At 41.1% G+C, this 24502-nt stretch overlaps 2 protein-coding genes across 2 annotated transcripts; both read right to left on the bottom strand.

Annotated features, from left to right (window-relative positions):
• Positions 1 to 10054: 10054 nt before the first annotated feature.
• LOC121721493 (procathepsin L-like) lies at positions 10055 to 15944 on the bottom strand. Its single transcript, XM_042108466.1, has 9 exons — positions 15836 to 15944; positions 15633 to 15733; positions 15309 to 15451; positions 14981 to 15187; positions 14636 to 14827; positions 13084 to 13246; positions 12762 to 12867; positions 10669 to 10770; positions 10055 to 10391 (listed from the first exon to the last, which is right to left on the bottom strand). The coding sequence occupies exons 2-8, from the start codon at positions 15730 to 15732 to the stop codon at positions 10671 to 10673; spliced, it is 1011 nt and encodes a 336-aa protein (XP_041964400.1). The 5' UTR covers position 15733; positions 15836 to 15944; the 3' UTR covers positions 10055 to 10391; positions 10669 to 10670.
• Positions 15945 to 18619: 2675 nt separating this feature from the next.
• Positions 18620 to 23923, bottom strand: ctsl.1 (cathepsin L.1). Its single transcript, XM_042108493.1, has 8 exons — positions 23771 to 23923; positions 23522 to 23622; positions 22668 to 22810; positions 21254 to 21448; positions 20391 to 20582; positions 19843 to 20008; positions 19474 to 19579; positions 18620 to 19200 (listed from the first exon to the last, which is right to left on the bottom strand). Exons 2-8 carry the CDS (start codon positions 23619 to 23621, stop codon positions 19101 to 19103), a joined length of 1002 nt encoding a protein of 333 aa, XP_041964427.1. The 5' UTR covers position 23622; positions 23771 to 23923; the 3' UTR covers positions 18620 to 19100.
• Positions 23924 to 24502: the final 579 nt, after the last annotated feature.

Here is a 24502-nt window from a genome sequence, read left to right as displayed (position 1 = left end):
CCACAGAAACAGGCATAACAAGGACAGGATGGGTTTTAGTGAATATGGACAGCCACAGAAACAGGCATAACAAGGACAGGATGGGTTTTAGTGAATATGGACAGCCACAGAAACAGGCATAAGGACAGGATGGGTTTTAGTGAATATGGACAGCCACAGAAACAGGCATAACAAGGACAGGATGGGTTTTAGTGAATATGGACAGCCACAGAAACAGGCATAAGGACAGGATGGGTTTTAGTGAATATGGACAGCCACAGAAACAGGCATAACAAGGACAGGATGGGTTTTAGTGAATATGGACAGTCACAGAAACAGGCATAAGGACAGGATGGGTTTTAGTGAATATGGACAGCCACAGAAACAGGCATAACAAGGACAGGATGGGTTTTAGTGAATATGGACAGCCACAGAAACAGGCATAACAAGGACAGGATGGGTTTTAGTGAATATGGACAGCCACAGAAACAGGCATAACAAGGACAGGATGGGTTTTAGTGAATATGGACAGCCACAGAAACAGGCACAAGGACAGGATGGGTTTTAGTGAATATGGACAGCCACAGAAACAGGCATAACAAGGACAGGATGGGTTTTAGTGAATATGGACAGCCACAGAAACAGGCATAACAAGGACAGGATGGGTTTTAGTGAATATGGACAGCCACAGAAACAGGCATAAGGACAGGATGGGTTTTAGTGAATATGGACAGCCACAGAAACAGGCATAAGGACAGGATGGGTTTTAGTGAATATGGACAGCCACAGAAACAGGCATAACAAGGACAGGATGGGTTTTAGTGAATATGGACAGTCACAGAAACAGGCATAAGGACAGGATGGGTTTTAGTGAATATGGACAGCCACAGAAACAGGCATAACAAGGACAGGATGGGTTTTAGTGAATATGGACAGCCACAGAAACAGGCATAACAAGGACAGGATGGGTTTTAGTGAATATGGACAGCCACAGAAACAGGCATAACAAGGACAGGATGGGTTTTAGTGAATATGGACAGCCACAGAAACAGGCACAAGGACAGGATGGGTTTTAGTGAATATGGACAGCCACAGAAACAGGCATAACAAGGACAGGATGGGTTTTAGTGAATATGGACAGCCACAGAAACAGGCATAACAAGGACAGGATGGGTTTTAGTGAATATGGACAGGCATAAGGACAGGATGGGTTTTAGTGAATATGGACAGGCATAATAAGGACAGGATGGGTTTTAGTGAATATGGACAGCCACAGAAACAGGCATAACAAGGACAGGATGGGTTTTAGTGAATATGGACAGGCATAAGGACAGGATGGGTTTTAGTGAATATGGACAGGCATAACAAGGACAGGATGGGTTTTAGTGAATATGGACAGCCACAGAAACAGGCATAACAAGGACAGGATGGGTTTTAGTGAATATGGACAGCCACAGAAACAGGCATAACAAGGACAGGATGGGTTTTAGTGAATATGGACAGGCATAAGGACAGGATGGGTTTTAGTGAATATGGACAGGCATAATAAGGACAGGATGGGTTTTAGTGAATATGGACAGCCACAGAAACAGGCATAACAAGGACAGGATGGGTTTTAGTGAATATGGACAGGCATAAGGACAGGATGGGTTTTAGTGAATATGGACAGGCACAAGGACAGGATGGGTTTTAGTGAATATGGACAGGCATAAGGACAGGATGGGTTTTAGTGAATATGGACAGCCACAGAAACAGGCATAACAAGGACAGGATGGGTTTTAGTGAATATGGACAGCCACAGAAACAGGCATAACAAGGACAGGATGGGTTTTAGTGAATATGGACAGCCACAGAAACAGGCATAACAAGGACAGGATGGGTTTTAGTGAATATGGACAGGCATAAGGACAGGATGGGTTTTAGTGAATATGGACAGGCACAAGGACAGGATGGGTTTTAGTGAATATGGACAGGCATAAGGACAGGATGGGTTTTAGTGAATATGGACAGGCACAAGGACAGGATGGGTTTTAGTGAATATGGACAGGCACAAGGACAGGATGGGTTTTAGTGAATATGGACAGGCACAAGGACAGGATGGGTTTTAGTGAATATGGACAGGCATAAGGACAGGATGGGTTTTAGTGAATATGGACAGGCACAAGGACAGGATGGGTTTTAGTGAATATGGACAGGCATAAGGACAGGATGGGTTTTAGTGAATATGGACAGGCATAATAAGGACAGGATGGGTTTTAGTGAATATGGACAGCCACAGAAACAGGCATAACAAGGACAGGATGGGTTTTAGTGAATATGGACAGGCATAAGGACAGGATGGGTTTTAGTGAATATGGACAGGCACAAGGACAGGATGGGTTTTAGTGAATATGGACAGGCATAAGGACAGGATGGGTTTTAGTGAATATGGACAGCCACAGAAACAGGCATAACAAGGACAGGATGGGTTTTAGTGAATATGGACAGCCACAGAAACAGGCATAACAAGGACAGGATGGGTTTTAGTGAATATGGACAGCCACAGAAACAGGCATAACAAGGACAGGATGGGTTTTAGTGAATATGGACAGGCATAAGGACAGGATGGGTTTTAGTGAATATGGACAGGCATAAGGACAGGATGGGTTTTAGTGAATATGGACAGGCACAAGGACAGGATGGGTTTTAGTGAATATGGACAGGCATAAGGACAGGATGGGTTTTAGTGAATATGGACAGGCATAATAAGGACAGGATGGGTTTTAGTGAATATGGACAGGCATAAGGACAGGATGGGTTTTAGTGAATATGGACAGGCATAAGGACAGGATGGGTTTTAGTGAATATGGACAGGCATAAGGACAGGATGGGTTTTAGTGAATATGGACAGGCATAATAAGGACAGGATGGGTTTTAGTGAATATGGACAGGCATAAGGACAGGATGGGTTTTAGTGAATATGGACAGGCATAATAAGGACAGGATGGGTTTTAGTGAATATGGACAGGCATAAGGACAGGATGGGTTTTAGTGAATATGGACAGGCACAAGGACAGGATGGGTTTTAGTGAATATGGACAGGCACAAGGACAGGATGGGTTTTAGTGAATATGGACAGGCACAAGGACAGGATGGGTTTTAGTGAATATGGACAGGCATAAGGACAGGATGGGTTTTAGTGAATATGGACAGGCATAAGGACAGGATGGGTTTTAGTGAATATGGACAGCCACAGAAACAGGCATAAGGACAGGATGGGTTTTAGTGAATATGGACAGGCATAAGGACAGGATGGGTTTTAGTGAATATGGACAGGCATAAGGACAGGATGGGTTTTAGTGAATATGGACAGGCATAAGGACAGGATGGGTTTTAGTGAATATGGACAGGCACAAGGACAGGATGGGTTTTAGTGAATATGGACAGCCACAGAAACAGGCATAAGGACAGGATGGGTTTTAGTGAATATGGACAGCCACAGAAACAGGCATAACAAGGACAGGATGGGTTTTAGTGAATATGGACAGCCACAGAAACAGGCATAAGGACAGGATGGGTTTTAGTGAATATGGACAGGCATAAGGACAGGATGGGTTTTAGTGAATATGGACAGGCATAAGGACAGGATGGGTTTTAGTGAATATGGACAGGCATAAGGACAGGATGGGTTTTAGTGAATATGGACAGGCACAAGGACAGGATGGGTTTTAGTGAATATGGACAGGCATAAGGACAGGATGGGTTTTAGTGAATATGGACAGGCATAAGGACAGGATGGGTTTTAGTGAATATGGACAGGCATAAGGACAGGATGGGTTTTAGTGAATATGGACAGGCATAAGGACAGGATGGGTCCACTCCTACTGGTTTGGAGTGAGAGCATTTCCATTATCTCATCACTCAAGTATAAAGACCTTCGATCTAAATTGTGTCACGTTTAAAAATGAATACCATCTCATGCACGCCAAAGAAACTTCCTGTCCGTCTTTGGAACAGGTTTAATTTGTTATAGGCTACTGTGACCATTAATGAGGTTTCATAGTGTTTTGTATTTGACAGATTTAAAAAAAAACACACACAAAATTTGGTATACACAGACCGTAACTCTCCCAGTGTTCTGGAGACTATAGGACAAGCATGCCATAGACCTCTGAAGTTCGCCTACAAAAAAGCTGCCATCTTTGACATTCTGTATCTAGCGATTTTTCCTATTATATGGGAAAATAACATGGGGATTTTGAATTATTGCACCTGTTAAACTCTCGCGGGGATGAAAAAGTCTGAAATGCAGATGTTTTCCTGAACACACTTTTGTCCTCTGCCTTCGAGTGGATACTGTGATCTCCGGTACGTAAAGGCGGCACACTTAGATTTTTGCTACCCCAGAGCTAACTTGCAATGCAACTTGCCATAGGTAGTTAGCTTCAATTAACAACCGGATCTCCTTATATGGGCAAAGATGGCCGTTTTGGTTCTTTTTTGTAGGAGAACTTCAGAGGTCTATAGCATAGAATGACATGACAGATCACAGGTCACTCAGGAAACAGAATGACATGACAGATTGCAGGTCACTCAGAAAAATAAAAGAACATGACGGATCTCAAGTCGCTCAGAAGATAGAATGACATAACAAATTGTATAGAGAAAATAGAGAAAAAGAAAAGTAAAGAAAAGCAAACAAAATAATCCAAATATGGTATGGCACACAGACGTGGACATCTCTTCCTTTTGACTGCATGACGGATGAAATTTGTTTTCACTTTCATTAACATTGCGAGATGGGAGCAAAGATCTGAAGTAACGTGACTACTCTGCTCTTGACTGCTCATTTGAGGGTGTTTTCTTTCTATTTATTTTTCTTTCTTGATTAACCAGTGAGCCCTGGCTAAGAAAGACAGCACAGTGTGTGTGGGGGGGGGGGGGGCATACAACATAAAGCACAATACAAATACACAGCACAGATAAGATGTTACACAGCATTCACCGTGATCATTTACAACAGGGGTTCTCAAAGTTTTGATTGGTGAGGGCCAATTCAGGAACCCAACATTGAACTGAGGGCCGCCAAAGGGGTGGGGGGAGAAAAAAAAACTGGAAATAAATTTATTTTAAAGACCAGGTTGCATCTCTACAGTTTATATTTATTGCATAAAACACATTTTCATTCATAACTGAGGCTAAACCTGGCAAAACGATGTACACGCAATCCCTGGGGTTCTCTACCCTCAACAGACAAATTTGGGATATAACAGTTCTGGTTGCAGTCCATTTCAAGTACAAACTTATTTAGAACAGTCTCAGTGTGCCTTGCTTCTTATCAGTATAGGCCTTATTCTGGGCCAATTCCAGCTACCAAAGCACCACTGGAAAACCTGACGGCCACGAAACACCACTAAACGGAGATGCATTCTTTTCAAAGCACACAGTACAGTTGTACAGTTTTAACAGTTTTACAGATGTTATCAGATGTTACTATACGGCTCTTCACAATGCTAGTAGAACGCTCCATTGACTTGAATGGGATTTCCCAAAGTTCTAGCGGTAAATAAATTAATGTAATTACCATAGACAGGTAATTACCGCTGCAAATATATAATTACCGCTGTCAATGGCAACGGGTTTTGTGCTTCTGATACGTCTTTCATATCACTACGCAAGGACTGGAACTTCATTCAAACGTGAAAGCAGACGGTTGATCAGCTGTGTTCTAAAGAATGTTTGATTCAAGTTCAGCAGCGTGTGTTGTTGCGAACTATTAGTTTCTCAGCAAATGCCATGATGAACGGTAACAAATAGGCTAGGTTATGTAGGCTAAAGTCATATCGTGGGGAGTTTATTATTTCGTTTTGGCAAGTAGCCGTATAATAAGCGGCTGCGCGTCGGGGTCCGGTTCGCCCTGTCGGGACTTATTTTCCCAGTAATGACCGGCGTTCTATACATTATCCCTTACTTATCGCGGGCCGCCAGAAATGTTTCCGCGGGCCGCCATTGGCCCCCGGGCCGCACTTTGAGAACCTATGATTTACAACCTTTTCAATACAGAATTTAAAATCAGAGAGTGGAATGAATTTGTTAAGTTTCTACTATTTTTGAAGTGCTGTCTTACCAAATTCAGACTTAACAGTTGAATAGTCAATGAACTCAATAGTATATTGAAAAGAATGACATTATTAGACCTGAGGTTATATCTATTGTTAGTCGCTTGTGAGAAAATTGCTAAATGGTAACCAGTAACTGCTTTATAAATGAAAATGTACCAATGAAGCTGTTTACTGTACGTATTGACAATGAAAGCCAACCAGATTGATTGTATAGATTGCAGTGGAGAGGAGAGTACCCAGACTTAGCTATAAAACGTAGCACAGAATTATAAACAGAATCCAATGAGTGTAACACAGTCTTTATTTTAATGAATATGAAGGGTAACGAAATCATAAAATAGTTGTAAAATAAAATAATTCTGAGTGGAATCTGAACATATGCTCCTTAGATTTTTCTTTATTTTCATTTTAGCTGACTTGGTTCTATGTTTGTCTAATGTTGCCAGGCTAGGGACCATACATTTACTGTAATACATTAGCTTCCTAATAGGTAATTCAGTGGCTATGCATCTTATAAATAACTTATTTCGAAGGGATACAGTAGTTGAAGTAGCTTTGAAGCTCATTTAGCAATCTTGGTGCCACTGTTATTCTTGCAAATTTTAGAGGCTAGGCTAGGGAACATACATTTATGTTACCAAATTAGCTTGCTAATAGGTAGGCGCAGCATGCAACTACGTGAAGTGCCAAGCCGGTGTAATGTTAGTTCACTGGCTAAGGAGCACACTTTTGGACAACTAATGTAGCTTGGTACAGTAATAGGCTAAACCAGTCACTTTTGTTTGTACATGGTCCTGGAGGGACTTGCCATGTAGGTCCAGGACCGCCATTAGAATGCTGTTCCAAACCATCGTAGCTTAAGAGTGTCGTGAAAACACTCATAGATCTACGAGTGCTCCAGAGTTCTCGTTACCGGCTAAAAGCGTCTTAACAGTACTTCTCACTGAGGTCACCAACAGGACATACAGAGGAATTACAATTTAGAATACATAATCCAATTTACGTTACCATTCTTTATTGTGTTTACCTGTGATGAATTCTATTTTAGCGTGCAAAATAGCATAGCCTAAATTTAATGGTCATAATAATGTGATGAAAAGCGGACAAAAATGCAATCAAGTTATGAAACGAGACGTTGCCAGAATAGTTTGCCATTATCTTTGCTAAGTGAGGGCTATATTTTATTAGGCCTATAAGGGTACAAGCAGAAAAAGGAACAAGGTTTAGTCTGTAGGCCTACTGCATCAAATCTAAGCCTACACATTTCCTTACTTTCTTACTCGACTTCTTTCTTATCTTCAAACGTGTTCTTAAGTGACACAGCGAAAAAGTATTGCATGGTGCAACAATCTAATCTTAAATAATTACAATTATTTATGTCTGTGTGTGGTATATAACCTACTTGGGATGCTTACATGCAGATGTCAAAGTGTTTCTATTTTCGTATTGATGTGAATTAATGTGTAGATCCGAAGTTTAAACGGTAGGCCTATAGCTGTGACGTGCAGTCACCTGACATCACCATCAAATCAGAGGATATTTCAGAACTATTAACGTGGACAGCTCCCCTTAAGAGCATCTTAAGAGCAGTGCACGCGCGTTCACGCTACGAGCATGTTCGGGAAACAGTCGAAAAAACAAACGAACGATCGTAAGATGAATCGTAGAAAACCCTCTTAACCCTTTAGGCACCAGAGGTTTTTTTCCGAAACAATCAATTTTGACATCTTCATTTCAAAAGGCTATATCTTAAAAGTGATAAGAGATAGAGACTTTCTGTAAATTAGAGAAATATTAAGGATGACCCAAAGTTTATGTAGAGATTAAATGTTTATATCTAATTTGCATATTATGACGTCATATGGTGGCGGCCATCTTGGATTATAGAATTTTCATGAAAAGTCGCATGTTTGAATGATAAAATGCACCACTTCTTTCCCCCCAAAATGTCCCTCACCTTCTGTATGCTATATTGCACAATACTGAATGCTCAGGTAAATAGTAAGTAGTGAACAAACTGTGTAAATCATTACTAATAAATGGCCGAAACAAACCAAATGCATGTAGCGGTAGACTGGCCTTTTGCTGTAGAGATTTTCCATTTACTACATACAGTAGGCACTCTGATTCCATGTATGGGGCACATATAGATTATTCAGATGACACACAAACACAAGTAGACAAGACCTGTTTAGTTCAAAAGCTCATTTGCCACGGCAAGGCACAGATCAGGACTGAGATGACGAGACAAGACAAGAGACGATGTTAGTATTTTTTTTCTTTTTGTTGTTTTTTTTCTTAGCTGACAAAGACACACACATCACAAGGACATGAACACACAAAAAGGAACACATAGTGTATGTCCTAAATGATCAGGTAAATAGATAGCAAATCAACAGTGTAAATCATTACTAATAAATGGCTGACATTTTTTTTTTTATGTAGCAGGCCTTTTGCTGTAGAGATAATGACTCCCTATCCATACAGGGCCGGCATTCCCATCATCTTGTGATAGACTATGCATGACCTAATGTGTGTGTGTGTGTGTGGGGGAGAGGGAGAGGGAGAGAGCGTGTCACCACCTCCACCATGCGAGCAGCATGGCCAGATCTGCCTCGCGCGCGCCGAGTGGAGAGAATTTGCGCAGCTCGGACTAGGCCTACTGTCATTCTCATTGCGACTCCCCACACTGCCACTACGTTCCCCCCTAACTCTCCTATGAGCACTTCGACCTCGTCTAACATACCCAGTCGCATTAGACAAAGGCTCCACCACGTTACTGTCGTCGCGATTGTGGAGAGGCAAAAGACAGAAGCTAGCGCTATTAGGCTACCTCCAGCCTTGTTCGCCACACCACTAACACCCTGCTAACTTCCTGATGAACGCTCCGAACCCGTGAAACATTATTCCCACCAGTGACATTGGGCAAACGATTCAACGTTTGTGCTTGGTGTAAGCTAAACTATGGAGTAAACTCTCACTTTGTCCAGCTGCATCATTGAAGGCAGGGACGCATCTGAAGCCTCACTAAACGAATCACCGTCATTTCCTGAAGGCAGATATTCCCCTTCAGAATCAGGGTCCGCGAATAGAAGACCCAACACTTCATTTCAGGTAAACTTTTTTGATGCCATTAGACGATAATCTAATGCAAATACTCGCTAACGTTGACAATATCGCTCTGACTAAGTGGCTCACACGCACACTAGCTCCGGTATTGCACACACTGATTCAGTGCGCTGTAGCTCAAAAGTTTTGTTTAAACCATGACCTTTTTCGGACTCGGGGATGACGTATGACATGTTTGCCACCTAGTGGAGTGGATGTCGAACGAAATATGACACCCTATTTGACTAAATCGGCCGTTTTATTCAGTACCGCATCTTGTCGAGTAAACTCGACAGTGGCGCCTAGAGGGTTAAGAGCGTGTCTCCGTCGTTATCGGGAAACTAGACCCTAGACCAACATGTGATGTGAACATGTCACTCCAGGAAAATGTACAACAAACAAAAGCCTATTACCAAGAAGGGACCCAATAGTTGAAATAGCTTTGAAGCACATTTAGGAATCTTGTTGCCAAGGTAATTCGTGCTAATGTTAGTGGGGTGAGTCAAGGAGGAGAATGCATTAGTGTGGACCTAGCAATTTTTGTAAAGACGATTGGTCTTGCTTTGTATTCTCCAACTTCATGGGGTGTCATAGGAGAATATTACAAGCTGTTGTATTGACAAAGGAGGCTTACAGTAAGAAGGTTTTACAAGCAGGGGTTGTCTTTTGAGTAAAGATTGAATGGGAGGCATTAGTTCAAGACTCCAATCTTTCAAGAATATTTCCCAAATCTTGTCAAAGTTGTTTGATGTAAGGAGGCCCTAAAATGAACTGTGCTTGGATGTCATGGTCTTCAGCACGTCTGTGCTGCAGCAGATCTTATCTAGTTTCACATTTAGCACGTACTCAACATCAGATCACAGAAGTGAAATATAATCAGCTTTAATTTACAAAAATGTCAGCTATTGAAATTAGACTGCAAATAGTTTACAGATCACATATTCAACTCCAATAATGTTCAAATGGCATGAGAATTAATTCATGAGAAAACCTCACACATTTCCCTGAAGACATCTTTTTCAGAAAACATTATTAAAGGAATGAGATAAATATGGTTGTTGTAGTGACCACACTCTGTTTAGATTTCTCTTGTCCAAGGCTGAATCACGTGTTGTTGAGGCAAAATATGTTAAATTTGAAGCATGGTAGAAAAAAAACTGTAGTCATCATTGAGGTGTCATCTTATTGAGACCATCTTGAACTCTTGGAAAAAAAGGAAATTAAATATTAGGTTTGTCACAGAGGACTCTCATTATAAGTGAATGTCAACCCCAAATTCCACTATCGGCTGGTTTTTGGTTTCCCCAACATGGAGTAAGCTAAGACTAGTTATGAGAAATGTTACATCTCATATAGCATTACGGTGTGATTCCTATCATGAACAATGAACTGTATATTGAGAGGAGACTAATAACCTCCAGAAATACCCTGGAAAACGTATGTATCAGAGGCATTACTGTCATAACTGTCCCCTACTCACCGTCACACTGTGGGGTAAGAGGCGTAAGACGCGATGCCACACTGGTTGCCCCGATTCCTGGACATCTTGATGTAGCCTTGCTCTCCCCAATACGTTCCCCAGCTACACAAAAACATCAATGATAGTTGTCATGACTACTGAAGATTATTTCATATACTATAAGATAGATATAGATAAATAGAGATTTAAACATGAAGGAAGAGAGAGAGAGAGTCATTTATTGATCTCAGTAGGGATATTATAGTGATTTAAAACAGTGCTACTAAGCATTCTACTGGATTATTTGGGCCCTATTATGACCGTCTAAAATGCATCGTCAATAGTCAAAAGCTTATTAAAATTTAGTAGGATGTCCAGTCCACATTGGGAGTTTTTTCGTTATCAAACGTCGAGCACATGGTGCAACAAGGTATACCTAGGTTTCCTAATCAGTCATGGGTGTGTTTGGGGCGTAAAATCATTTAAACCAATGAGAATGACATCTGTCATTCCCTTTAACGGCGCAAAGCGCGACGTCAAAGAATGCATCCGTATTTTGACAGTCAACGGAAGGAGCATTTGAAAGAGTCTGCTTGCGAGACCGTATGGAACAGTCATTCCACTAAACCATGCTTTACTAAAACCTAGCATAGCCTTTACGCATTTGCACTCATCTATTATTTGAACTCATTGGCAAAGTGAAACTAACTTCACCATGGTGTCAGTCAACGGCAAGGCAGTTATACGCAGTAAATTACTTTCACTATTGACTGACAATGGGTTACCATCGAAAACATAGGCTGGAAAAAGCAACAATTACCCTAATATTTTTCGAATGACTGAATAAAACAACGTTTATTCTGCAGAGGAGTTGCTTATATGTAAGGGATAATGGACGACACTCCATTACATTATCCGAAAATAAGCGCACGTTCAAGGTTGTAATGCGGCCACAACGGGCACCGGAATGAACCTCGGCCATTATCCCGCTTATTCTACTGTTAACAACATGTTAAATATTAAGTTAATTTTACATTTTTTTGTTATCTCATTTGGATAGTTAAAGCTGTTAAATAAGTATTTATTTCAAATTGTTACTATAGTCCCGCATGAATGGTTGCTACGCTGGAACACTAACCAGCGGGTCTACCACCTAGGATACATATAAAACAGTCAAAACATTGATGGGATCAAAATAAGGCATTTTTATTTTTGTAAATTGAACTTCCCATTGATGGTAAAGTTTGATCTCCCGGCTCTCCAGTTCAGCCTCGGACAGCAGCTGAACGGCGGTAGCGCGCAAAGAAGCGAGTTGGTGAAGCGTTTCTCAAGTCCTACAGCTGATGCGTGGCAGCAGGTGTTCATTGAAAGTAATTTCTGGTAGGCCGTAATCAGACATAATCAGCGCAGCGGTGTTTCTTTGCTGTTTTTCCTTTCCTTTTCTAACGGTAATTTTCACTGAACGAACTCGGGCGAATTGATACAAAATATGTAGGCCCTAGAAGGTCAAAAAAATGGAACTACTTCATAGCCGTGCACATAACTGATTTTTAATTGCACGTTCTAAAGAACCTTCACAATGGGAAACTGAATCAAGCAGTAGAATAAGCCATGATAGTGCGTCTTCAGCTGTGCTCTCGCCTAATCACTTTTAACCATCATTACCAATTTGCAAATGCATTGTGAGATGTATTTCGTAATATCTTTATTCTAATTATGTTTCCCATTGTAGCCTAATCGTGTAATTTTGCATGGATGTGCGCTGGTGTGCTTTCATGGAGGATTGAAGGATGGTGCATTGTGCATCCACCAATATGACTGTTGACGATGCACTCTTAAAATAACATATAAACAACTCGCCATAGACTTCTGACCAGGTGTCTCTTGGTCAGTGGCGTAGTGCGTTTTAGGTGGTGTACAATAGCGATTTTTAGACAATGCGCTAGGCCACTCCCTAAGTTGTTAATTACCACATCCCTGGGCGCATTGTTTAAAAAATAGACGTGCAAAATAAGAAAATAAACTTTGCGCCAGGTGGAAAACGAGTTTTATGTCATGCGCCAGGGTGCAAAATAGGGGCCTTTGAGTTACAATGTGATGTAATTTCAGCCTACCTGTTCTTAACCAGCCAGTAGTCTTGACCTCCCTCAGTTCCATAACCCACCACCAGCACAGCATGGTTCACATTACTGCTGCTGCAGTAGGAGTCGTAGAAGACACCTGTGCAAAACAATTAATAACCAAATAATTATTTAATAATAAAATAAAACTGAATAATTTTGTCCATCTACCCATCCAACTCCACAGATAACCATTATATTCTGTGGCTCCTTATATGTTATCAATTAATTAATGAATTAATCAATCAATCAAACAACATCTGTGTAGAGAGATCTGTGTTGTGCAGTGAACAGTACATGCTTACAGACAACCTACCAGATCCGTAGTTCTGGAAGTGTTCTGCGTCCACAGCCACGGACACAGGTCCCACGTTGGCCACATGCCACTCTAGTGCAGATTCATCACCTTTGGGCATTACGTCAGCATACCCACTGCAGGTGGGTATGCTGCCAGAGGGATTGAAGCGGCAGAAGCCATTCTGATGGACATTGAAATGGGGGATATTAGAATGTATATAGTATAAGTATATATACTCTTTTGATCTTTTTGGTCTCTGCATTTATCCCAATCCATGAATTAGTGAAACTAATCTCAGCACACAGTGAAGTGAAGCACTAATCCCGGCGCAGTGAGCTGCCTGCAACAACAGCGGCGCTCGGGGAGCAGTGAGGGGTTAGGTGCCTTGCTCAAGTGAACTTCAGCCGTGCCTACTGGTCGGGGTTCGAACCGGCAACCCTCCGGTTACAAGTCCGAAGCGCTAACCAGTAGGCCACGGCTGCCCTGGTGTAAAACAGAATGTGCTTCTGTTTTAAGTTTGCCGTTATGATCACCTACATATGAAAGTGCATTGTTGTGATAGCATTCATCCATATGCTTCATGGAATTCAAACCAAAAACTTAATGTGATGAGCTCCTTCCTCTACAAATCTAACTAACCGTATGATTTTATTTTATTTCTATTTTTGATTCCTACTCTACTTCGTTTCTGTACTTTGGATAATTCCATGTAACTGGTTGGCTGTGCATGTCCCACAAGCATTGTTTTGCAATGACAATCAATACTTGTGGTATAGTCCATAAAATCTCATTATGTTTGATTGATTGATTGATATATTGTCATGAGATGGTAATATTTAACTTTCTGATACATTGCTACAACAACAACATCGTACATTTATATGTTTATATTACATTGCTACAACAACAACAACAACAACACAGTACATTTATATGTTTATATTACATTGCTACAACAACAACAACACAGTACATTTATATGGCGGTGTAGCCCTCACACTGAGCACATCAGCAAGATGTGACCGCTGAGTTAACACTATGACAAACAAATCACTTGTAGCAGGACGCCCTCTATGGTCTAATGATGGTCATAGCTTTGAAAAACGACTATATTGCTTGTTTATTGTATTCTGTTAACTGTATATGTGTATATCTGTAATATGTATATGTGTATGTGTGTGTATTGCATACATATCGTCACTGTCTGCTTACTATATGTCAGAGACTAGAGTGACAAATTCCTTGTTGGCGAATAAGAGCTGATTCTAATTCTGATTCTGATCAGGCCAAAATAAAACCACATGTCCCTACTGTGTTAGTCACTGTTGGTGGACATCTCAAAGGCAGCAAGTTTTGGCCGACAAGATCTCACTCCATCCTGACAAAATGGACAGATCTGTAACTCCCTAACGAATCGTCGCTCAGGCCTAAAAAGACCATAATGTACTAATCCGAATCTCTACTCAAGCTATTTTTCTCACAGTGTCTCCTCTCCTAGAATGTCTCCCCTAACATTGACCACATGATGTCTTCTGAGGATGTGGATTTGAAAGGTAAGACTTTACAGTACCTTTGCCTCGTAGGGGTAATAGTCCTCTGTGTCGAGGCCTCCATTATTGCTGATGTATTGAAATGCTGGGTTCATCCAGCCTCCACTGCAGCCCTGGTCTCCATAGGACCCAGTGCAGTCCACCAGCTGCTGCTCACTCAGAGAGGGCAGGTAGCCATATTTAATGCAGTAGTGGGACTCCAGCGCACCTGTCTGAATTGCATGACAACATGACGAGTTAGATTATGGACACACACGCACACGCACACACACACACACAGACACACAGACACACGCACACATACAGTACACACACACACACACAGACACACAAAGAGACAACAAGCGACAAGAGAAAACACTAACCGTGCTGAAGGCCCAGCAGGATCCACACTGCCCCTGGTTTTTGACAGGAGTCACACAGCCTTTATCCTTCCAGTTCACAGAGGCAGCCAGCTTAACAGCGCCCCCTTTAGGTGTGGAGGTGAATGTGCCTCTGTGGGGCAGGGTTCTGGTCTCATTGGAGGGGATCATGTTTCTGAGGAGGACATTCTGATGGAATTCCTCACTGTCCTGTAAAAATAAAGTATATTTCATTTCTGAAGCCTAAACATGCAAATCTTTGAATAATGAATGAGACCATAATACTGTTGATTGTCTAATGAGTTATTTGGAAACAACTAGACCAGGATACCATGTCAGAGAACTGATTCATGCCCATGCGGTAGTTCTTGGTGCCCTGATCAGCCAGGATGTTGTGGGTCAGGACCAAACGTCGCTTGGAGAGCCAGATATTTTTACGATGGGTCTCCTCCTGAGGTGAGCTATATGATTTATCTGTTGGGCATATAGGACGAACAAAAAACATCATTGTTTTTGTCAAGCTTCACCTAAACTTGGTGAACTACTTTACATACTGTGAAAGCGTGTAACGAAATGAAGCATGTGAAATGTATTATGAAGACTTTAATAAGTACTGATTAGAAGAGTATATTGATATTTTTGTGACCCTCCTCACCAAACTTGAGTTTCCATGCGTGGAACTCCAGGTCCTCCAGAGAGAGGCTGGCACAGCTCACCACTGCCAGAGAGGCAGCTGCGATGATCAACAGCTTCATACTGGAAGATAAAAGAACAAAAAAAAAAACTCTGGATTACAGACAGTTTGTATTCTCGGGAGTAAGAAATGAGAGGGAGACAATGAGAGAGTGGATATTTTACCTGGTCAAGAGTTCCTTGTAAACTTCTATTCTGAATGATGTGGAGCGGTTTGACAGATAAGCGTTTAAGGTCTGACTCCTCTGGCCTGAGGTGAAGGATGCTGATGCCCTTTATACCTCTCTGCCCACCCAAACCAGCCTGGCGCACGTGACCTCGGGTTCCTCTTCTGCCGCTCAATTAGTTCCTGTTCAGGATCAGATGGCCGGAGTTTTGTCAGAGGAAGTACTTCTATAAATATATACATTAATGTTCTGTAGTATTCTATGAAAACATATTTCTATAAATATCACAATGACATATTCGTTAATATTAATGTATTAATTTCATAGATATCAAAGAATATTCAGCCTTAGTTTATGTCCTTCACATACTATGGACTTAATGCTTAATTAACTAGTACGGCAAAGTGTATCGGTATCTCTCACAACATGTACATTTCCTTATTTTGAATTGATTGTTTTACTATAACTGATGTTCTTACAATGTTAATGTACTGTTTACTGTTATTGTTTGTTGTTATTATGATGTAAGTAGCTTTGGATAATGAGATTAAGAGCAAAGATTATCTTCTCATAGAGTATCATGGATTTACATGCCCCTGGATAGATGAGGGGTGCATAACTTTGATAGATTCTTCTCAGTGAGATTAGTCCTGGCACGTGGCCAGGGTGAGTAGTAAGGAAGAGGACATTGGTTCATACACATGTGAGCTCCGTGGGCGTCGGTGAGGCATGTGCTTTGTGGTTACATGGCAACATGCAATTATCAGGGTGAAAAAAGCTAAAGTTAGCATGCAATCATCAGCATAAGAAGAGTTAGAGTTAGCATGCAATCATTAGCATAAGAAGAGTTTGAGTTAACATGTAATCATCAGCATAAGAACAACTAGAGTTAACATGCAATCAGCATATGAACAACTAGAGTTAACATGCAATCATCAGCATGAGAAGAGTTTGAGTTAACATGCAATCATCAGCATGAGAACAACTAGAGTTAACATGTAATCATCAGCATAAGAACAGCTAGAGTTAACATGCAATCATCAGCATAACAACAACTAGAGTTAACATGCAATCATCAGCATATGATCAACTAGAGTTAACATGCAATCATCAGCATGAGAAGAGTTTGAGTTAACATGCAATCATCAGCATGAGAACAACTAGAGTTAACATGTAATCATCAGCATAAGAACAGCTAGAGTTAACATGCAATCATCAGCATAACAACAACTAGAGTTAACATGCAATCATCAGCATATGATCAACTAGAGTTAACATGCAATCATCAGCATGAGAAGAGTTTGAGTTAACATGCAATCATCAGCATGAGAACAACTAGAGTTAACATGCAATCATCAGCATATGAACAAATAGAGTTAACGTGCAATCATCAGCATATAAACAAATAGAGTTAACATGCAATCATCAGCATAGAGACAACTAGAGTTAACATGTAATCATCAGCATAAGAACAACTAGAGTTAACATGCAATCATCAGCATATGAACAAATAGAGTTAACATGCAATCATCAGCATGAGAAGAGTTTGAGTTAACATGCAATCATCAGCATGAGAACAACTAGAGTTAACATGCAATCATCAGCATATGAACAAATAGAGTTAATGTGCAATCATCAGCATATAAACAAATAGAGTTAACATGCAATCATCAGCATACAGACAACTAGACTTGGCTGAATATGCCGAGCTACAGAACTCACTCCTTCTTTCCTAGTCTTCATGGCCATGTCCCGTACCCATATAATTCTTATAGCCATATAACCCTCAGAACAAAATTACAAAGATGTGGATACAGTGGACATTTACAAAAACTATCATGGTATAACAGGTTGTAAGTATGACACCTTTATTTAGGTAACATATTAAAGTTTTACTGGGATGTTAGTACAAATAATACAAGCCTAAATGAGAGTCTGGTAGAGAGTATAGATGACTACAGGATGACGAAACGCGTGGTAGAACATTTTGTTGAAAATTTGTGGTGTCACAGCTGCATGTGCGTGTGAGTTGGGGGATGAGTCATATGATTACGTAACGTCATGTGAGAATGAGCCAGGTGAGCCAGTACGTATTTTTATTAACTTTTACAAAAAACCTCTAATGTACAATCTTAGGCTCTAAGTTCATATTCCCTCCTCTGGGTATTAGCATCCAGACTATTATAGAAAGAGTGATCAATAAGGCTGAATAAGGACAATGTCTACAGCTCATCATATTCTCACTGCACTGTAAATCTGGATTATTCTGTTGTCCGGACAAAGTATCATAGAATGGCATAAAAGGTCATAGGTCATATAAACGGTTGTGCTTCATCAGTGGAGCATTTCATTTCCCAATAACATATTTATTATCTTGTAGCAACTATATGACCACATCAGTCATATTAGTCATTGGTCATTCCATGTCAAATCAGATAAGGTTGTTGCAGCACCATCCCAGATTTTGTTCAGTCCTTGTCTATATCAAGAATGGGTTCCAAAATCAAGGCCTGTAAAATATATCTGTTCAAATCCTATATCTTCATATTATTTTCAGCCCCAGAAATGACTTACAGTTTTACAGCCTGAACAAAGACATCCTTATCTGAAGCACATACACTGAATGTTCTTATTTAGCATAAGCACTGAAATGGATAAAAAGTCAAACAGGGTGTTCATTTATTTTGTCGTTTGCTTCTTTGTCTGTTTCAGAAGGACACTATGCGTAATGTGGATGCAGATGCAGCATTTTGTGGGCAAGAAGCACAAACAAATCAAAATATAGTGTTTAGGTTCATTTTATTTTGTATGTATTTTTACAGTTGGTTACGTTTTCTCTCATCCACACAGCCACAAAACAGAAAAACAGTCGCTATACAGTCTCATAATCTTCTAACAAGATCACAAAATCCTAAGGTAAAGACATTTTTTGTTTGTTAATGTGTTATGTCATCATTAATAAAGTGTCATTATCAGACTTCTCTTCTATTACTATGCAATGCATATTTTCACCCATTAAGAATAAATTACGGAAACAAGGGATGTCTGGGCTCTAGGCTACATGGTGCGTACATGAATGAATGTATTAGGGATGTCTGGGCTCTAGGCTACATGGTGCGTACATGAATTAATTTGTTAAAACGGCTTAGTTCTGCTCTGTGCTCCTGTGTCTCTGGAGTGTGATGAAGAGGCCAGTGTAACGATTGGACCCCGGAGCTCTGCAGGTCCAGGCGTCCGCAGGGCCTGACCTCTGACCCCCAGCCTCAAACCAGGGGGTAGCTGGAGGCGGTGGCGATGCCGCACTGGTTGTGCTTGTTCCTGGTCATCTTGATGTAGCCCTTATCACCCCAGGACAGACCCCAGCTGGACAAGACAAACAGGCAAACAAACAAATAAATAGGTAAACAATATTTACAAAGTTACACATATACATAGGATGACTTGTACTCTGTAAGAAGCACATCCTGTGCATGTATTATGGGTCTCTTTTGAAGTCTTCTGAACCCAAAATACAAATATTACCCATCATGCATAGGACCAGAGGACACACATGCACAAACACAGAGAGAGAGAGGGACAGAGAGAGAGAGATTTACAGACACATACACACACACAGTTGTTAGTGATTTGCTCTACCTGTTCTTGACGATCCAGTAGTCCTTCCCATTCTCCGATCCGTAGCCTACAGCCAGCACTCCATGGTCCAGATCCTCACTGCTGCACTCGGCCTCGTCATAGACTCCTACAGCCATCAAGCAATACATCAGCTGATTACGGAGGTTAAGACCACACACACAGCACTAATCAGCTCTTACGTAAAGACAGCTCTTCCTCTGTCACAAAGATTAATTAAAAAAAGTAATTAAAACAAATATGTAGGCCTACTGTCTGTCTGTCTTTCTTTCTTTCTCTCTTTCCCTCTTTAAGTGACAAACAGACCCACTGTTATCGTTTCATTTGTGCCTTAAAGGTGAGTTGAGAGGGCCATGCATGCCATGCGCTAACCTGACTCATACATCTGGAAGGAGGAATGTCCGGCATCAATGGCCACTGACACGGGACCCATGGTTGCCACGGCCTCCTGCAGAGCGTTCTCGTCACCACTGGTGATGTCCACGTAGCCCGAACATGTGGCGCCCACGCTGTCTGGCTTGAAGCGGCACTTCCCATCCTGTGGTCATGTGAGCAGGTCCAGAGTGCCCAGTGTCAGGTGATTTGGTGTTAGACATGTAATAAGTCCACTGGCTTTGTGGTTATGGATTTACATTTTGAGTGCAGTACATACTTATTTAGCGTCTCTTATTTAATGTGTTTATCACATTTTTAAATATATTTTTATTCATTATTCTAATATGTTGTTATTTGTTGTAATATTAATATTGTTGTATTGTATTCATTATTCTAATATGTTTGTTATTTGTTTGTAATAGTATATTTCAAACAATAACTTTTTTCCACTAACATGACATTTACAAACATTACTTGTCCACTAGGTGTCAGTGTTGTTGTATCCCTCTATCATATCTGTGCTGGTGGTATTGATGTGTGCTTACCTCAGCCTCATAGGGGTAGGAGTCCTCGGTGTCGATGCCACCATTGGCTTGGATGTACTGGAAGGCCTGGTCCATGAGACCGCCGCCACAGCCCATGTTGCCATAGTCCCCGGAGCAGTCGACCAGCTGCTGCTCGCTCAAAGACACCAGCTTTCCTGTCTTCTTAAAAGTCTGGCCCTCCAGAGAGCCAGTCTGCCATGGGCAAGAGAAAACAGGGCATTAGTATGGTATTAGTATGGTAGATAGCTATCAGCTATCAGCTATTAGCATGGCAGTATGATAGCTATCAGGGTATTAGCATGGCAGTATGATAGCTATCAGGGTGTTAGTATGGTAGTTGGTAGTCTGATAACTATCAGGGTAATAGTATGGTAGTATGATAGCTATCAGGGTGTTAGCATGGTAGTATGATAGCTACCAGGGTATTAGCATGGTAGTATGATAGCTATCAGGGTGTTAGCATGGTAGTATGATAGCTATCAGGGTGTTAGCATGGTAGTATGATAGCTATCAGGGTGTTAGCATGGTAGTTTGATAGCTATCAGGGTGTTAGCATGGTAGTTTGATAGCTATCAGGGTGTTAGCATGGTAGTATGATAGCTATCAGGGTGTTAGTATGGTAGTATGATAGCTATCAGGGTGTTAGTATGGTAGTATGATAGCTATCAGTTATTCATTTAATTTAGAAACTCATAATGTGTGTAATCAAACAGTGTCAGATAGACCTATAGCCGTCAGACGCTGAAAAACCATGTCGTCATTATGAGCAAACCTCCCTGTACGGTAGGTTCTAAGCCTATGACCACACAGCTTCAGACATATACATACTGTACACACACACACACACACACAAGCACACTGACCGCGCTGAAGGCCCAGCATGAGCCACAATCCTTCTGGTCCTTGACATCGGTCACAAAGCCCTTGTCCCTCCAGTCCACCTCCTTGGGCATGTCTCTTTCTCTCAGGCTGAGACCCAGGAAGGTGCTGCCGGACTTGGTGCTGTTGGTGCGCTTCAGGCACTTGCCGATCACAAGGTCTCGGTACTCCTGGTTGCTCTGTGGAGGTTAGTCAGGGTTTGTGTCGGTCAAATGTACTCAGTAATAGTAACAGCACCAAAATCACAGCAAGTTAGGCTACTCAGACTGTTCAGTGGTAGTGGCATTTATACATTGATCCAATGTCTTTTATTCATTCAAAGCGAGAGAACAGTGTTTCATAACATCACAATTGACTGTTTGAGTGAGAAAAAAATAGTACATGTAATAGGGTGATTAATCAAATGAACATGTAATGTGAAAAAACAAAGTATATACATTATTGTGCACATATAAACAATGTATATACATTATTGTGCACATATAAACAAAGTATATACATTATTGTGCACATATAGCCTCTCACACAACTTCCCTGCAGCGTGACAAGAAAAACATAAAGTGATGTCTTTGAATCCAGTTATTTCGTAGTAGAATTGTTGTGTAAAAACAATATTGAACTGACATGTGTCTTTCTTTACACTTCTCTCATCTTCTCAAGGAACTCTGGATCTCATTCATAGTCACCATTGGGTCCTTGGTTACCTGTCTGACCAAGGCCCCTTCGTCCCAGCTTACTCAGTTTGACTGAGCGGCCAGTGGAGAGTTTGAGTATTGATGAGAAAAAGATGAGATGTTGATGAAGATGATATGTTTGTGTTATAACTCTGTCAGTCATCTGGAATATTTTTAAACGCTTTTTAAATGGCCAAACTATTGTTATTTTTTCTAATCATCAGGTTTAATTTACACTGAATAAATGCTGTTAATTGAAATACTGATTGTGCATACACCACATACTACATCCTTTAAAAATGATGGTAAGAAACTTGAAACATGAATAACTGCTCAAAATAACTAAGGCAACTATATTACACATGATTTTATCATACAAAGTTAACCAGTAAAAATCAGGGAAATGTCCTTGATTTATTTTGAATTTGCTTAATTGCATTGAGATTTTATTGCAAAATGTCGGCTGTGTGATGCAATATTTCATACTGGGTGGTATGCTATGAAAAAGTCTGAAGAAGAGTCATGAGGCTCGAAACATCACTGCATAATTAAAAAAAAAAAAACCAGAAACTTAAACGGGAGCCCCCTGGTGTGGAGATCACCTCTAATCTCTTGTATGTAATTGTTAATATGCTTTAAATCCTACAGGACCTACACCCATCCAAATGGCCTTGGGGATGTGCATGGCCTTTCACTGTTTCATATGATAGTGCTGAAATCCTACCATGTCAGCGAAGTGGTTCATGCCCATGCGGTAGCTCTTGATGCCCTGGTCAGCCAGGATATTGTGGACCAGCACCAGTTTACGGTTCTCCATCCAGGTGGATCTGCGCTGGGCTTCCTCAGCAGGTGAGCCATAGGAGCGGCCTGCATCAGAGAGAGAGAGAGAGAGAGAGAGAGACGGTTAGAGAGAGAGAGAGAGAGACGGTTAGAGAGAGAGAGAGAGAGACGGGTAGAGAGAGAGAGAGACGGTTAGAGAGAAAGAGAGAGAGGGTTCGAGAGAGAGAGAGACGGGCAGAGAGAGAGACGGTTAGAGAGAGAGAGAGAGAGAGAGAGAGAGACGGGTAGAGAGGCAGTCCTTAGCGCTCTTCAGAAATGAGCTTTTGTTCATTGCAAGACATTCTAGAATGATACCTTGCAGATCTAGAATTGCACAGAATCATCAGTTATGAACTGCATAGTCAGAGAGTGTTGAATCAGAATGTTCTAAAGTCATTTCTTGTAAGTTATCATGGACTTATAGAGCATGTGCTCATCTTCAGGAAGGAAACACGCATGAACTCCTCCCAGAAAACAAAACGCATTCATCATCACAGTACACTATCGTTGGCGATTTCTTGTGAAGTGCCTATAATGCTCTGAGGCGGTAGCTCATGATCCTAATGCATGTTTTTATACTACGACTTTTCAATCTCAAAGGACAGAACCACTTTGATAAGCATCTGTTGGTACTCTGTAATGCCAAGATTTCACTTTTTCCCTTTCAGGCTAAAAACATAATTCTGTTTTTCTGTAACCAACAGGTTTTCTTCAGCATAGCTAAGGTAAAACAGAACAAATTATAGACTACTGTCTCACCAAACTTGAGTTTCCATGCGTGGAACTCCAGGTCCTCCAGAGAGAGGCTGGCACAGCTCACCACTGCCAGAGAGGCAGCTGCGATGATCAACAGCTTCATACTGCAGCATACACAAGAACAACACAGGTTTTGAGAATCACTGTCTTATACTCTTGTGAAGTAGTGCACAATAGTCCAGGATGTGTGTGTGTGTGTGTGTGTGTGTGTGTGTGTGTGTGTGTGTGTGTGTCTGTGGGGGTTCCCCTCACCTGTTTGTGTGTCTTGACGTCTTGAAACCTTCAGTGGGAGATGGCTGGGTGTCATGCTTTCCTTTGGCTTATATAGAACACCTTCAGCTTCCTACAGTCAGATGACTCTCACACTGTAGCCATAAACACGAGTGAAATATAGTGCTTACCAGTTCAAAAAAGGAAGCATTACCGTATGCATCAGGGGAACTACAGCAGCATTAATAATTTGATTTCAATGACTCAATTTTTTCGGAATCGTGCAGTAAGCACCGTTGTGACATCATTACACAGCTGTTGCATGGGCATTCCATTCAAAACAGATGGGTTGTCCAGTTTAAGTATTTCTCTGAGACTGATCGAATGAACAATGTCAATGAACTAGTGTGAACTGTAAATAAGATTGTTTAACTTCCCGCAAATGTGTGAGTCATATTGATGTCTGTGGTTCCACTATTTTTTTGCTTTGTGTTTTGGTTTCTTTTTCTGTCTCTTGGGCTTCCACTGTTCTGGTGTTTTTGGGACTCCTTACTGGCAGGGAGTCTGGGTCATGTCCCGTTAGGATCTTCTGGTCAGTTATATTAGAGAAATTTCAGTTTAACCACAGATACCAAACACAAACAGAAAAGCTGGTTACATTCCATATTTGAATAGGCCACTGAAGCCTGTCAATCACTGCTGTTCACCAGGCAAGGCAAGGGAAGGTCTTTTCCGAGGCTATAGTAAACAGGCTATAGGAAACATGCTATAGTA

The sequence above is a fragment of the Alosa sapidissima genome, chromosome 1 (assembly GCF_018492685.1).
Source record: "Alosa sapidissima isolate fAloSap1 chromosome 1, fAloSap1.pri, whole genome shotgun sequence".
NCBI classification, from domain to species: domain Eukaryota; kingdom Metazoa; phylum Chordata; class Actinopteri; order Clupeiformes; family Clupeidae; genus Alosa; species Alosa sapidissima.
The sequence above is the reverse complement of the archived record's forward strand: the minus strand, read 5'-3'. Positions and strand labels throughout refer to the sequence as shown.